We start from the raw sequence: 14971 nt of genomic DNA on the forward strand, positions 1-14971 counted from the left end.
TTTTTGCAACAATATCACCAATATCTTGTCACTGCTCTTTTTATGTTGTTTCCTTTCTTTCAGCTCTCATGCTCAGTGAGAGCTGAAAGAACTGTGTCCAGACAAAACTCTTGTAACAGTGAAGTAAATGGCCAATAGCATAGCTGTATCCTCTACAGCTAAACAATCATGTAGCCTTAAATACATACCTTGCTAAGGAAGACAACTCCGCTCATACCTTGTTTGACTGACAATCAAGTCCCAACTAACACAGCTACTATCGCTACATGGACTAGTCAGAACTGTGGGCACCGACGGTGTTTTGGGAGACACAGTCGGTGGCCACAGTGTATCCACGTCAGAGTTTCATGGAACATTCTTAAACATTCTTTGTGTACCATCTAGCTGATACACAAAGTGATCAGATTTGCATGCAAAGGAAATGCGGTGAGTACCATTGGTCTTTAGAGTACAAAACAGTTTTATTGATGACTGATTTCATGTTATTTCATATTCATAATCACCATCGGTGTATCAGATATCTGATAGGTAACATGCTAAGGCATAATCACCATCAGATATCTGATAGGTAACATGCTAAGGCATAATCACCAGCAATTCCTGTTCTTTATGCGTTTACGGTAAGAATATATTCGCGTTAGTCACACGTCTTGCCCAAGGTCTACTCGTCCTACTCACATTACAAGTTTGTAGTGGGCCAGGTGTCAGTTAGTTGGTACATTCTGGAGAGATCCTTGTAATGACTGCATTCTTATCGCTACATATTTGCTGTAACTAAGGCGTGGCCTGTGACTCGAAGCTTTCTAATTGGCTAAAAACCAAGTCTCGGCAATGGATAACGCACTCACATGTTACGTAATCACGCGCAGCGTTTATTTACACTAGGCGGCGATCTGACACAGCAGTTGGTAGTAAGGCAAGTGGAGAAAGCAAGCTTACGTCTAGAGCAGCAAGTAATATTCAAGTTTACAAAGCATGGGTGCTGGAACAGTTTGTGCCTTGACTCTCATTGTCATAGTATTGCTTGCTCTCGGCCTTGCCCTCCCCATTGCAGAGATCGTAATAGGTAAGTGAATTCTTGAAAACTCTTTCCTGGTTTACATAAAAATTTATATATTTCAAGAGGCTATGAATGAGTTAGATTAAACTCTCTTGCTTGTCATTTTGTTTTTTTTGCATTTTGCGATCTTGTCTGACAAAACCTGCCAGTTTTCGTAGCTGTACTTTTGCTCCCTTCCTTGCACCAAGTTTCAGCAACTCTAAGGTCGAGGTAAATAGATCATCTCAGAATCAATGCTATTGCTGTAAAAAGTTGATTTACACAATCAGGTATTATTATTATTATTATTTTCAAGCCAGAACTAGTTTTTTAATTTTTGAATCTGAGTCTTTGAGCAGGGAACTGGTTTTTACCAGTTCATATTGTGTTCCGTAAAGCATCTCCCAACCTCCATCATCCAGTATGTACTATTCTCTTGCCCTAGTTTAACTAAGATATGGCAGGCTCATTAGAGATATTTGGGTTGAGAGGCACTACCTATACGTAAACATTGGTTCTATTTACCCAGCTCAGACCATCACGTATCCGCAAGCTTGCAATCATATTCTTCAAACAGATCTAGATTTATAAATTACGTTTATAGAAAAGTAAAAATTATATCAACAGCTTTATATACGAATGATACCATAGAGCTTAACTTTATAGATGCATTATAAATTAACAAATTACACACACATTACAAATAATGTTGTCTTTTTTGCCAAACTATGGCAACTGCTGTGTTTCGTAGACAATCTTGAATATCAGCTGATTACAGAAATACAATTGTCACCCAAACTTTAATAACGCAACGTAACAATTTACTACTTGGTTTAAACCAACCATTTTAATTTGAATAGTTTAAATTCAATGTGACTAGTTCAAAAATGTCCTAAAAATAGAGCCCATGCAAAATAGGCATGGGATAAATACAAATTAGGTTGTGAAAAAAATTTTTCAGCCAACCCTATCTTGATTATACTGAGATACACACCAGCTTTTTCTCTTGCGTTTGCTTAGCATTACAGTCAGTGATTGGCTAACAACTTATCAGCCAGCAGTTGTCATTGGATAATAACTTGTGGGTTTCACATTCTTGCAGTTTAATTTATCTTGTAATTTTTTTCGTTATATATCCTAGATTTTACTATTGTTTACGATGTTTTACAATTGTTACATGTTCCTAAAGGTATGTAAATGGCACGCTGTTTCTTGAGTGAGTTACTCAAAAAGAAACTATTTCAAATTTTGTCTGGCTGATTTTTCGAGATCAGTTTGTCAGGAAATGTTATTAATATTCTCTAAGCTAATAGCTGACACTCTGAAGGATGCTTGAGATGGAACTGCATTGACTTCTAGATGAAGACTTCTAGATGAAGACTTCTAGATGAAGACTTCTAGATGAAGACTTCTAGATGAAGACTTCTAGATGAAGACTTCTAGATGAAGACTTCTAGATGAAGACTTCTAGATGAAGACTTCTAGATGAAGGCTTCTAGATGAAGACTTCTAGATAAAGGCTTCTAGATGAAGGCTTCTAGATGAAGACTTCTAGATAAAGGCTTCTAGATGAAGACTTCTAGATGGAGACTTCTAGATGAAGACTTCTAGATGAAGACTTCTAGATGAAGGCTTCTAGATGAAGAATTCTAGATGAAGACTTCTAGATGAAGACTTCTAGATGAAGACTTCTAGATGAAGACTTCTAGAGGAAGACTTCTAGATGAAGACTTCTAGATGAAGACTTCTAGATGAAGACTTCTAGATGAAAGCTTCTAGATGAAGACTTCTAGATGAAGACTTCTAGATGAAGACTTCTAGATGAAGACTTCTAGATGAAGACTTCTAGATGAAGGCTTCTAGATGAAGGCTTCTAGATGAAGAGTTCTAAATGAAGACTTCTAGATGAAGACTTCTAGAAAGACGATACTTGAGTTGCATGAGAATGTTTGTAATTTTTAGTAAAGATGTTCAAACAGACCTTTAAACAGCTAAAACCAGCTGAGCTAAACATTGTCAAAGCCCTTCTAGATGAAATATATCTAGAAATAAATATAGACCAATATTACAATACATATATAATATATATAATCAATACAAGAATATCAAATAAAGACAAAAAATAATATTTAATAGGCATTTTTGAAAATTCTCATTCACACCAAAAGACATTCAATTAGTTAATTACAAAAATAATTCATGTACAACATGAATCCAATCATGAGAGAAACTCGAATTAAGAGCTGATTTTCGGTCAAGTTTCTTCCTTGAGATCCGAGTAAATTTTGAGATACGTTCGTACGAGCTGGTTCTTGATGGCCACTGCACTATATATCCAAGTATGAGAGACCACTTTAGAAAACAGAATCGCTCAATCTTTTTTCTCGCATCAGCTTAAAAAAGTTTTAAAAATGTTGGTTAAAAGTTATAGTAAACATGAGGCACAAACTCCAAACTGGATACAGATAATAAAAAATAAGATTAGTTTTATCAATTTTGTACTTTAGGGAACAAAAGTTTTGTGTATCCAACGTGTTGCTGTCAACGTGTTGACGTCATTTTTCAAACTGCCGTTACTCACGATGTATGTCTCGAAAGTAAAAACCCAGTGAAGATGTACGTATGAAGTGTACATAATAATTTTACATTTACTTCTGGTCAACCAATTAAATAAGTATTTGTTACTTTGTTAGCTTAGGCACTGAGTTACAACAATTAAAAACAGGTTTTTCTACTGTAATACCATGTTATAAGTCATTTTTTCATTGTATGATAACAGATTAATGTGCATAGATATTTTATATAGAAAATAGTGCTTTGAGATGAAAATAAATTGACCTACGAGCTCAGTCTCAGAATGCAATAAGCTTGTACGTCAAGGTTTGTCTGTAGAGCATTGCGCAAATCTCAATTTACGCACAAATATTTTGTATGCCATATCCTAATACACTATGTTTCCGTGACACACAAGTTATCCTTGAAACGGCATAAATCCAAAGCTAGCGGGTTTTGCGATTTTTATCGAATCCATCACGCTTGCGAATAATTGAAACAACTCTAGTGAATAATGTCCGTTAAAATACCGCACCAGCTCGTCAACTAAAGAAAATTCAATATTGTTGTTTGTCCCTTCTCAATCGACTTTCACGTGTTTGCGCTACCAACTATTAACTTATAGCGTACAATTTCTCGCCTTTTTTCAACAAAGCGCCAGAGTCAATCCCCATCATGTGAATGTCCATAGAAACACTTAATTCGCACGGTAACACAACTCCAAATCCTCATGATGTGCGTCATGGAAACATAGTGATAGGGTAAAACAAGCAGCAAGTTTTATAGTAATATCCAAAGTTAATTCCGATACAATGGATATGCTAGTTTACATGCTAGTTTACATGTACTATGACATAGCTGTGCTCAGTCTAAGTATAAAGTAGAGTTAGTAGCCCTAATATCTGCTATCTAACCAACATAAGTTAGCTGGAGAGACATTGACCTCCTGTTGATTGAGTGATGCTTTATAAGTTAGGTGGTCACACCAAATTTTTCACACATGTTAACTAGAAGTATAAACACAGAAAGACCTGGACCTTGTCTGTTGTAATTAATTTTAATGTTTAGTAGTTAATGGTTAGGTGACAGTTAGCTGACAGTTAGTTGTCAGATAACCGGCAGTTAGCTCACAGCTTGTTGTCAGATAGCCGGCAGTTAGCTGACAGTTAGTTGTCAGATAGCCGGCAGTTAGATGACAGCTTGTTGTCAGATAGCCAACAGTTAGCTGATAGCTTGTTGTCAGATAGCCGGCAGTTAGCTGACAGCTTGTTGTCAGATAGATACCAGCAAGCTATCAGATAGCTGCCAGCTAGCTGTCAGTTAAATGAAGGATAAGTGAGAAAAAATAAATGCCAAAAGTTCTATTTTTAAACTTGCCCAACATTTGACTACATCTGGAAAGAAATTGTTAGGCACTTCTACTGAAGCACTTGCATCACACTGTCGGTTTTAATAGAACTGTTTATTCATTTTACGCTGCTGATTCTCGGCAAACCCCTTGAACAAATTTTTTGAATACACTACTAGCAACATCACGCCACATGCTGCCACCTTAAATATTTGCCGAATGCCAATTCACTAAAACATACAATTATGTACAACCTATTAGTTCTATTGTGCTGCGCCACAAACATGAAAAACTATTTTATTCCTGCCGTTAGAAACAATGCGCCTACTTTTACCTAAGCCAATAGGAAATCATGCAGAACACAAGCCGCTTTTGTCTTGATCAAGTTTTGTGAATGGCAAAAGAATTTCTTTTTGCGTCAAGTTTAGACATTGCAGGCTGATAGGCTTCAACGAACATTCTACCACTTCAATATCGTAATAAATTTTTACGTCAGCAAAATAGTTTTTTATTCATAATTTAAAAAGTATACTATGTAAAAACCAAAGAAACTATGAGTAATTGAACAATTTTTTATTTCACGCATTTCCTGACTGAGCCAAATTAAAATTTAAGTTGTCAAGAATAAGGCCAGGGTTGATCACTAGTCTAGACCTGGAATTAGGTTATCCACCGCTAAGACAGACGCCTTTCAGCTAGAAAGGCCGTCATATGTCTGAATGGCACAATTCTCTTATCTTTCTGAACTAGTCTAGTCGAGCTTTGTAAGAGCAATCCAAGAACAATAGCGTATTTAGATTTCTCTAATATTATCAATTATTTCAAATCGTTGAGCTGCTACACGGCTAGAGGGATAGACTTAATAATTCTACTCCAGTCTGTTTTATGCAAATAGCGTTTGTCGAGTTTCATTGTAAACGAACAGGCCTTATGCTGACACCGGGTTCGTGCCTTCTCTTGCTGCCACAGAATACCTAAAAATAGCGTTCAAATCACAATCAGCTGTATAATAGTGTCATGCACTGTCTTCAAAACCAGTTATGTAGTTCTTAGCAGTTCTACTGAATATCATTGTGCTTCTCAAAGACTTATCAGAGCGGATGGATTTGAACACTTTTGTGGATGCCTTAAAACCTTATGCTTCTAAAAATAAAGTTGACTCAAGAAGATACCTCTACTAAATTTTATTATTCATTTGAAAATCAAGTTTTTCAAATAATGTATCAAATACCTTTATGAGTTTTAATTTTTCCGACCCAAATTATGAATAGTGGCAGTTCCAAAGATTAGCTTTCTAATAAAAGTTATAAAAGAATAGCAAATAATTATTGTATTGTATAAATATCTATTGCATTGTTCACTACAAAAAAAATACAAACAAACAATATGTCTAAAACTATATTTGACTTACTGATGTCATATAACCTGTAATATAACGAAATATTATATTACGTTTTCTAATATTATGTAATATATCATGTTATATTACGTTATATAACATTATGTAATATATTATAATAATGTATAATACATGTTTATACAACATAGTATTGCATTATAACATAAAATATTATATAATATAAGCTCTGGTAGAACTAATTGCAAGGCTATACCAGTGACTGCTCCAGTTATTAGTTGTTGCTCTTGACGGAAATCTTGCAGTTGCAGTTGAGCGACATTTTCATTACTACCGGCGCTGTTGCTATATCATGGTCACTTTTAATGATTGATTTAAAAGTATCAATGAAGTGTACCTCAAGAATTAACCGATGAAGAATGAGATATGAAAGTATTCTAAACAACACTTTTGGTATGTCATATAGACCAGTGCAAGCCTGATTTAGAGACAGAGCTATAATAGATCATCTATTATAGGTACTGAGGGATATTGTCACCTTCCGCCTTTAATCCTTTTCAAATCAAACATTTTACAAAATAAGTGATTGCCAAGTCTGCACACGCATGTCACAAGTACAGGAGTTGTGTTACCTGTGTACAAGAGTTATAAATAGATATTAATTTTATGGACACTGGTCGATGCCGTTTAAAATAAAAAAATAGTAAAGTAAGTTATGTGTATATTGAAAAGAAAAAGCTCTTTTTGCATGACGCTGTTTAATTGTGTTGTTTTATTAGTGTAGAGGACAGGAGTTGTCTTATCAGTACAGCGTATGGGAGTTGTACAGGTTCACCTAGATAAATAGACATTTTATAGACCTCAAATCATAAGTGCTGTACAGCAGCTGTTAGTTATTTATGTCTAAGTATTAGCTGAAAGGGCAGCATTCTAAAACTGTTGTTGGCTGTTAGCCTCATACAGCTGTTACACTCGTATTATGATATTTCACTTAAGTCAGGCTTCTTGATAACGGATAAACAAACATTGTGCCGACTTATCATGAAATGATAAATATATTTGTGTTAGCCAAAACTTTACTTTGTTAGTTTATGGTTCCAAAGTTACAAGGGATGGTGATAGGAGAAGCAACAGTATGTTTACTATAGAAACAAATTTAGAACCAGAAAAAGAATTTGAAGGTTGAGATACGACGAGTTTCATCGGCAGAAATAAGGAAAGCTTTTGGTTGAAAACTTTGTTAGATTTATTACGCGAAACACCCAGGGAAATTCTCACACCTTTCTCCCTAAACGTAGTCAAACTGCCACTTTGCAAATTTATGTTATTTTACTTTTGTATCTAAAAACCATAGTCAAGGTTTGAGCCGCTAACTTTTGACGACACTTTGATGACCTTGACTAATGACTGCAACCTAATAAATAGGTCAACTCTTTCCACACTATTCTTTGATTACTGTAAGACAATGCTCACACAGCAGATTAACCAAACCTTCCACAGCATCAGGAGAGTTGCAAGGAGAGGTCACAGGGTCAGCGTTGAACTTAGAAAATCAACTTTGTTCAGCTATTTTCTTTCTGACTATTTTTCTTACAAGATAAACTTAGATTTACTCAATAATTTAGGAAGAGGTAAAACAAATATTGTATTTGTTAACAATGTGCTGTTCAATATAATGTGAGCTTCAGTTGCCCCTGTCCAACCAAACGCAAGCTTCAAGTTCCATCTGTCCAATTAGATGCGTGCTTCAGTTGCTTCTGTCCAATCAAACATGAATTTCAGTTGTGCCCATTCAATCAGATTTGACCTTTGGTTGCACTTTCCCAATCAAATACTAGTTTAAGTGGCACCTCCTAATCAGAACTTAAAAACTTTGAATTGGTTTTCGGGTGACTACGACTTGAAGAACCTGGGCTACAAAACATGAAGAAAACTTAATGGAGCAAACATTGTTATTAACGCAGTCGAAGTACAAAAGAGTTGAAATAATATTCTTCTACTTTGAACTAACCAGGTCGGTGAATATTGTTTGGTGAATCTAATCAATAATGGAGAATGTTTGTTTGATGGGAACTTTTCATTGCTAAGTTTCATATCTTTGAAAGTTTACTCTCTGCATGAAAGGTGTCAAAATCCCAATAATTGCTTATGGTTCCACTTGTGCGTGAAATCAACGTGTCAGAGCTAAAGCTGCCCTACAAACACACAAGTTGAAATGTTGTCTATGAAAATACTTTCTACATAGAGTTATGAATCAAATACACAATAACTCTATGGTAAATGAGAACTCAACTATTTTCCAACCCCCCTCGCACTAACTAAATAAAGGATTTTCATTATAAAGGATTTAGAGACCAGCACCTGACAGAAGACTAATTAATAACTCCAAGCAACAGACTGGCGTTGACCTCCGCTGCTTGGCATCAAGCCGTGTTTAATACAAAGATACAATAGCTGGCTTGGGTTCGACGCACTTTTGAGTTTTGAGTCTTAGCTCTAGTGAATTTATACTGCAGGATATTACTGCTCGTATTAATTTGTCTAGTTCAATGATCTCTAATCGTCTTGTATAATACAATGTCTGTAGAGATCAATGTCTCATAGAAAGTCTTTATCTCCATCCTGTCAGTGTTCTGGTGTTATGGTCGGGATGCTAACCAAGAGTTTATGAGTTTTTTTAAGCACTTTGTGATCTGATTGGTTAGTAATTTCAGGTATTCTCATTGGGAATATTGTATAACTTAGTGAAGTTCGATTTTAGAAAGCAGTGTGCTGTTTTTTATAACATTTAATTTGTTATTCGATTAGTTTTACAGACTAAAAGGAGAGGCTTGATCAGTGTGGATGTTTGTTTGCCTGTTTAAAGTAGTCCTGCTCCTAATCAATGAGATAAAAAATGATCAATGAAATGCAAAAGGAAACATATCCTTAGGCCCTAAAATGAAACCACCATGGCAGGACGTTCTTGGGACAGAAATGGTCAGAGAGTAGAAGATCTCTGGTTGCCGAATATTTTTTGTTGATAGATAAATATCTATGGCTGATAGCTGGTAGCACTAGCAATGATGTTGATACGGCAGCCTTTTGTCATTGTTAGCACTTATCGGACGGACATCTCTAAAAATAAAATTTCTAGTTTATTTTATAATAGCAATGCTTTATTAACATTATAATTACCCAAGTATCTCCAATTCTTTTACTTTGTTTCATTTAAAATAATTTGGTAATTGATTAAGTAAAACTAGTTGTTAAGATTAAAAAAAGTTGATAAGATAATATATATTTTAATGCATTTATATAAGGTAAGCATATAAATCTTTTGCTATAAAAGAAAGTGGCAATTACTAGCTCTCCACACAAATTAGTCTCATATATATATGTATACACATCTACTGACATTGAAATTATTATTGACATTAGAAAAATTTAACATTAGTTAAATTTCCTGCTGCTAAGCATTCCATAAATATACTGCAGGTGCAAAGTATCTGCATGACTGCCCAGCAGAGAAATACCTGCCTATATACCTAATAGTTCTGGGAGTTTTCTCTATGGTTTCTGGAGGCTCAGGAGGTCCCAAAGCTGTCAAGTCTGCTAGAGGTTGGTTCCAAGACAGAGATTGGTTCACCAACTAGCTTTAATAGGTGTTATTAATATTACTATTTAATTTGAAGATGAATGACATCAAGATTCTCAGCTTCTATAGATATACTCAGCATACTTTGATCTTTCTATAGACATACTTCCGCATACTTTGGTCTCTCCGTATATAAACTCAGCGTATCTTGGTTTTTTCGTAGATAGACTCAGCTTTCGTATTCTCTTTCAGATGGTGAAGATGACGGAGCAAGCAAGACATGTGGATTCATCTGTAACTCTATTCTTCTACTCTTTCTCTTCGCCTGGTTTATCTGTGGTAGGATTTCCACCTTTGACCTCTCAAAATGGTGGTGTGCTTATTGTGTTAATATGGCGGCAAAAACTGGCTGATAAGCTGTGGTGTCAAGTTGTGTGTCAAGTGTCAAGTGTCAAGTGTCAAGTTGTGTGTCAAGTGTCAAGTGTGGTGTCAAGTTGTGTGTCAAGTGTCAAGTGTCAAGTGTGGTGTCAAGTGTCAAGTGTGGTGTCAAGTTTACGTGATGATTCATGTTGAGTTGAACATTTTGGATTTTAAAATAAGAACCAATAAGACAAAAAGGTTACTCAATTTTCAACCATTCATAAGTGACTTTAAGTTCAACAAAATTTGACCTTGACCCAGCATAAGAGGCAGTTAACCAGTATGTTTAAGAAATTATTTAACTGTTCAAAAATATTGACTTCAACATAACTAACCCTGAGTTGAATGAAGTTGAATGAATTAAACTTTGAGTTGAATTGAAGTTTAAATAATGTTTTATTCTAGTTTTTATTGAACTGTTTGACCTGTGAATTGAACATATTGATTTGCCAGAACTCTCAAGCTAATATTTGTGTGGTCAAACTATTTAACAGTAAAAGGCACTTGAAGCGCTTAAAACAGCTTATAAACAGTGGCAGGTAATGTAGTTGCCTGCCATTAGCCTGGCACATTGCCAATGACTAATTTGAATAAGCTAGTGGTTGCGTTGCTAAACTTAACAAAGAGAGCCGTGAGAGCAAGCTTGTGATACATTGCGTGATGCAGAGTGCTATGCGTAATTTAACCCAAAGTAGCTTAATTGGTTAGGTTATTGCCTGGTGAACGGAGGTTCTGAGATCACATCTTCTGTGATACGGATTTGTCCTTGATAGATACCAATCGTTATAGTTGGACATACCGGCATTGAAATTTATATATATATAGATTATTTCTAGAGTCTATATTTATATATCTCTTTGTGCGTAATGTTTTTGTTATAATTTTAAAGTTGTAAAATTGATTGGACCATTATTTCTTGAGATATTACTAAAATAGCAAGAGTACTTCTTACCAACCGAGAAATTAAAAATGGCTGATAACAGAATGTTAGTTTTTAATGAGAAGCCGATTGAACTTTTTAGTAAAGAAGAATCAAAAACAGACAAGCAAAAATCCTTTTATCAGCAACAAGAACTTTACACTAAAACTATGTCTGTTCATAATAAATATACAGACTCTATCAGACTCAGTATACTTTAATCATTATGTCTCTTCAGTTAACTCTAAAATATCACTTCTATGAAAGAAAGTGAAAAAGCTATTCATCGTATTTGTTTTTGTTTTTCTTTCATTGAGTTCTACAAGCTCGGAGCTTCAAAATGATATTCAGTTAAAAAACATTGTGGTCTAGGATCAGGGTATCGTATATACTTTCACAGTTGATGTAAAGTTGTTAATATTGTTTAAGATTGAGGACTAGATTAAGATTAAGATTAACCTTGTGTATACAAGGTTAGGCTTCAATGTGTTCATGAACATATAATTATATATCTGATCTTCGTATAACTGCAAAACATCATGTGCAACAGTGAGCAACACTATTCCCAAAAAATTGCCTTTGTCAAATTTATTGCAAACATTTGCAGTATATACTCACTTTCAATTTGTTGATCTAAAGGGAAGCGTTATATACCAACAACTCAAACGGGCTTTAGCCTTTTTATGAATGAAAACATTTATGGAGCTTTATTGCTTTCTTGACAATCGTAATTTACTTTTTTGTGAAAAAATGACTTAACACTTTTCCAGGAAACGTTTGGGTCTTTCGGATGAATGAGTGTGAAGGAAAACCGCAGGCCGATTGTTTTACCAAGGACATGGCTTTCAAGAACTCGACGAGCTACTGTGAAGCTCTCGTCTATGATTTTGTGTTCTATAGCACAATAGTCAACTGGGCCCTTGTTGGGCTCACATTTGTCATTGGTGCTATCTCCGCTTGCGTAATCTGCTGTAAATAGACTGATATGCCAAAAAGAGTGACCCTTTGTTGAGAAAAGTATAGATGGATTATCTTGTTTATTGCTACAATGTGCAAAATAGATGATAAATTTATTTATTTTTAGTTTGGCTTTTTTTAAAGTATATTTTGGTTCTAAATGTCTGTTGTGTAATTCTATTTATTATTGACTTGGAAATAAACTAGATGTAGTTTTGGAAGTGGACTTCCATACTGATCAGAGGTGTCAATGTTTAGTGTTTGTCATTTCTCAACTGTTGGTGCACAAAACTTGACTGTTCATGAATGTCTTGTAAAAGATGGTTGAATAAATGACATTTGATATTAAAGTTTTACTGGGAATATCTAACTCTTTCTCAAAGTAAAAGATAACTCCTATCTTTCAGAATAAGTAAATCTAGACCTTAAGAGATTGTTTACTAGGAGGGACGAAAATATGAAAAGAATTTGAGTAGATATGTATATTTGTACATGCCTCCTGTCTATCATGCCTCCTGTTTATCATGCCTCCTGTTTATCATGCCCCCTGTCTATCATGCCTCCTGTTTATCATGCCCCCTGTCTATCTTGCCCCGTTTATCATGCCTCTTGTATATTGTACCCCCTGTTTATCACGCCACTCTGTTTATCAGGCCTCCTGTCTATCACATCCCATGTCTATCATGCCCCTGTCTATCATGCCTCCTGTATAACACGCCTCCTGTTTATCACACCCTGTTTATCTCGCCCCTGTCTATCATGTCCCTGTCTATCATGCTCCCTGACTATCACGCCTCCTGTATATCATGCCTCTTATTTATCACGCAACCTGTCTATCATGTGCCCTGTCTATTATGCCCTTTGTCTATCACATCTCCTGTCTATCACACCTGATCTATCACGCCCCCTTTTTATTGCGCCCCTTATTTATCACGTCACCTGTCTATCGTGGTACTGTCTATCATGCCCCCTTTTCTATCATGCCCCCTGTATAATCATGAGACCACCATTGCCCAGTGAAAGCAGTCAGGGTTATAAACAACAACAATGTATAGTTGCATGTATTATAGTTGCATAACAAAAAGGGATAAGGTTAAAGAAAACATAGTTCACAGCGTAGAATTTGTGGCGGCGCTGTCCATTGAATATCTGTATTTTGCAACGATCGCCGACAAATATGTATCGGAGGTTGTTGACCGCCATCAGACATATGTGGCTAAACAAAAGTGGCCCAAGTGGCAATACATAGTCCATAATCATGGCGGCGCAGAATCAATTAATCTCAACTAGGTAAATTTAAACGCAGATCTATCACACTACAAATGGTGGTAAAAGTAGACCGTGAAAGTATGCGAAAGAATTCACCCAACACATCAATGCCCGTAAGCTAAACAGCAATGAACACACTGAGCAGCATCATCATGTCACAGGTGTATTGTACAGATGTCTGTGCAATGTGTATAGCGTCAATAAACCAAAATACCAGTGGAAGCTCTGGAGAAGGTCAATGAGAATGACTGTGCCAAGCTCCTTTGGAATTTTTCACATCCAGACTAACAAACAGGTCTTGGTCTCGGCAAACCGGCCAGTTAGTGATGGATAAGAAAACAAAAGGGCTATTATAACATATATCGCAGTGTCCCATAGCGACAGCATATCCTGCAATGAACAGAGACAAGTGGAGAAATATCTCCCACTCAGAGAGAAGATTGAAAAGTGCTGGCATGTAAAAGCAACTGTAATCCTAGTTGTCATTGAAGCACTGATACCTGCGCATCAAATGAGGCTTGCCCAAATAACAATCGACAGTGAGTTGCTGTAAGGAGCGTTATTGAGAAAGGCTAAGACCTTGAGCCGAGTGCTCAAACCCCCATGTCTTTTGAAGGAAACTCGAGATTGTGTAGACGCCACAACACATCTGAGTTAACTGGGATGAGGTGACAATTTTTTAAAAACTTAATTGTCATATGCCAATAAATTCTCATACAAATGTAAACAGCAACACCAATCAGTGTGAAACTTTGTGGAACTTAACTGGTTGGATGCTCACCCATTTCTTTAGACACTGGTTTTTCTCAGAAGGATTATTACTAATTTAATTTATATTTTCAATTATTTTATTAATAGGTAAATATTCACTAACTTTAGTTTCAAAACTACCCACCAATTTTGAAACTTGCCTATAATTGACCTTGGGTGAGCGGAACCGAGTGGATAACTCCAAATCTTCTACACACAATGCAAGCTACTCAACTGGTTATCTATTTACAAAACTGTTCATTTGTTCTCTGGTAGGAGTGGGTCTCATTTATTGTACAGCACAATTATCATACAGCAAGCGATCAGATGAAAATGAAATTTCATTCGGTGATAACAGACATGTCACCAAGGGTCTGACATAGCTGTTAACTGAGAGTAAGTAGAGTGAGGTCCTTATTAGACATGAAAAGGCTCAACATTTTTACAAACAGGACACTGGCTGAGTCAAGGGAAATCATGAATTAAAGTACTGACATAGCATGTGAGGCACATAGTGGGACGATCATTGACCAGCCCTTTTTTCAACCAAAGCTTGAAAGGAAGAAAGACAACCGACCAACAAGTTGCCCAGCGAGACTGAAAGACTAGCGGCTTGAGCCAATCGGACCGGGAGACCAACAGTTCCACACAACCATATAGAGAGACTAACAGTTCAGCCTAGCCAAGCCGAAAGGATGACAGCCCAGCTAAGCTGAAGACAAATAACAGGAGACCAACAGTTCCACACAACCATATCAAGAGACTAACAGCTCAGCCTAGCC

General features: G+C 36.0%; 1 protein-coding gene across 1 annotated transcript; it reads left to right on the plus strand.

Moving 5' to 3' along the window:
* The first annotated feature begins 287 nt into the window (after positions 1-287).
* On the plus strand, positions 288-12499 carry LOC137402016 (transmembrane protein 272-like). The gene is made up of 5 exons (XM_068088481.1): positions 288-336; positions 886-1066; positions 9775-9897; positions 10127-10213; positions 11984-12499. The coding sequence occupies exons 2-5, from the start codon at positions 976-978 to the stop codon at positions 12190-12192; spliced, it is 510 nt and encodes a 169-aa protein (XP_067944582.1). The 5' UTR covers positions 288-336; positions 886-975; the 3' UTR covers positions 12193-12499.
* The last annotated feature ends 2472 nt before the right edge of the window (positions 12500-14971 follow it).

The sequence above is a fragment of the Watersipora subatra genome, chromosome 8, assembly GCF_963576615.1.
Source record: "Watersipora subatra chromosome 8, tzWatSuba1.1, whole genome shotgun sequence".
NCBI lineage: Eukaryota > Metazoa > Bryozoa > Gymnolaemata > Cheilostomatida > Watersiporidae > Watersipora > Watersipora subatra.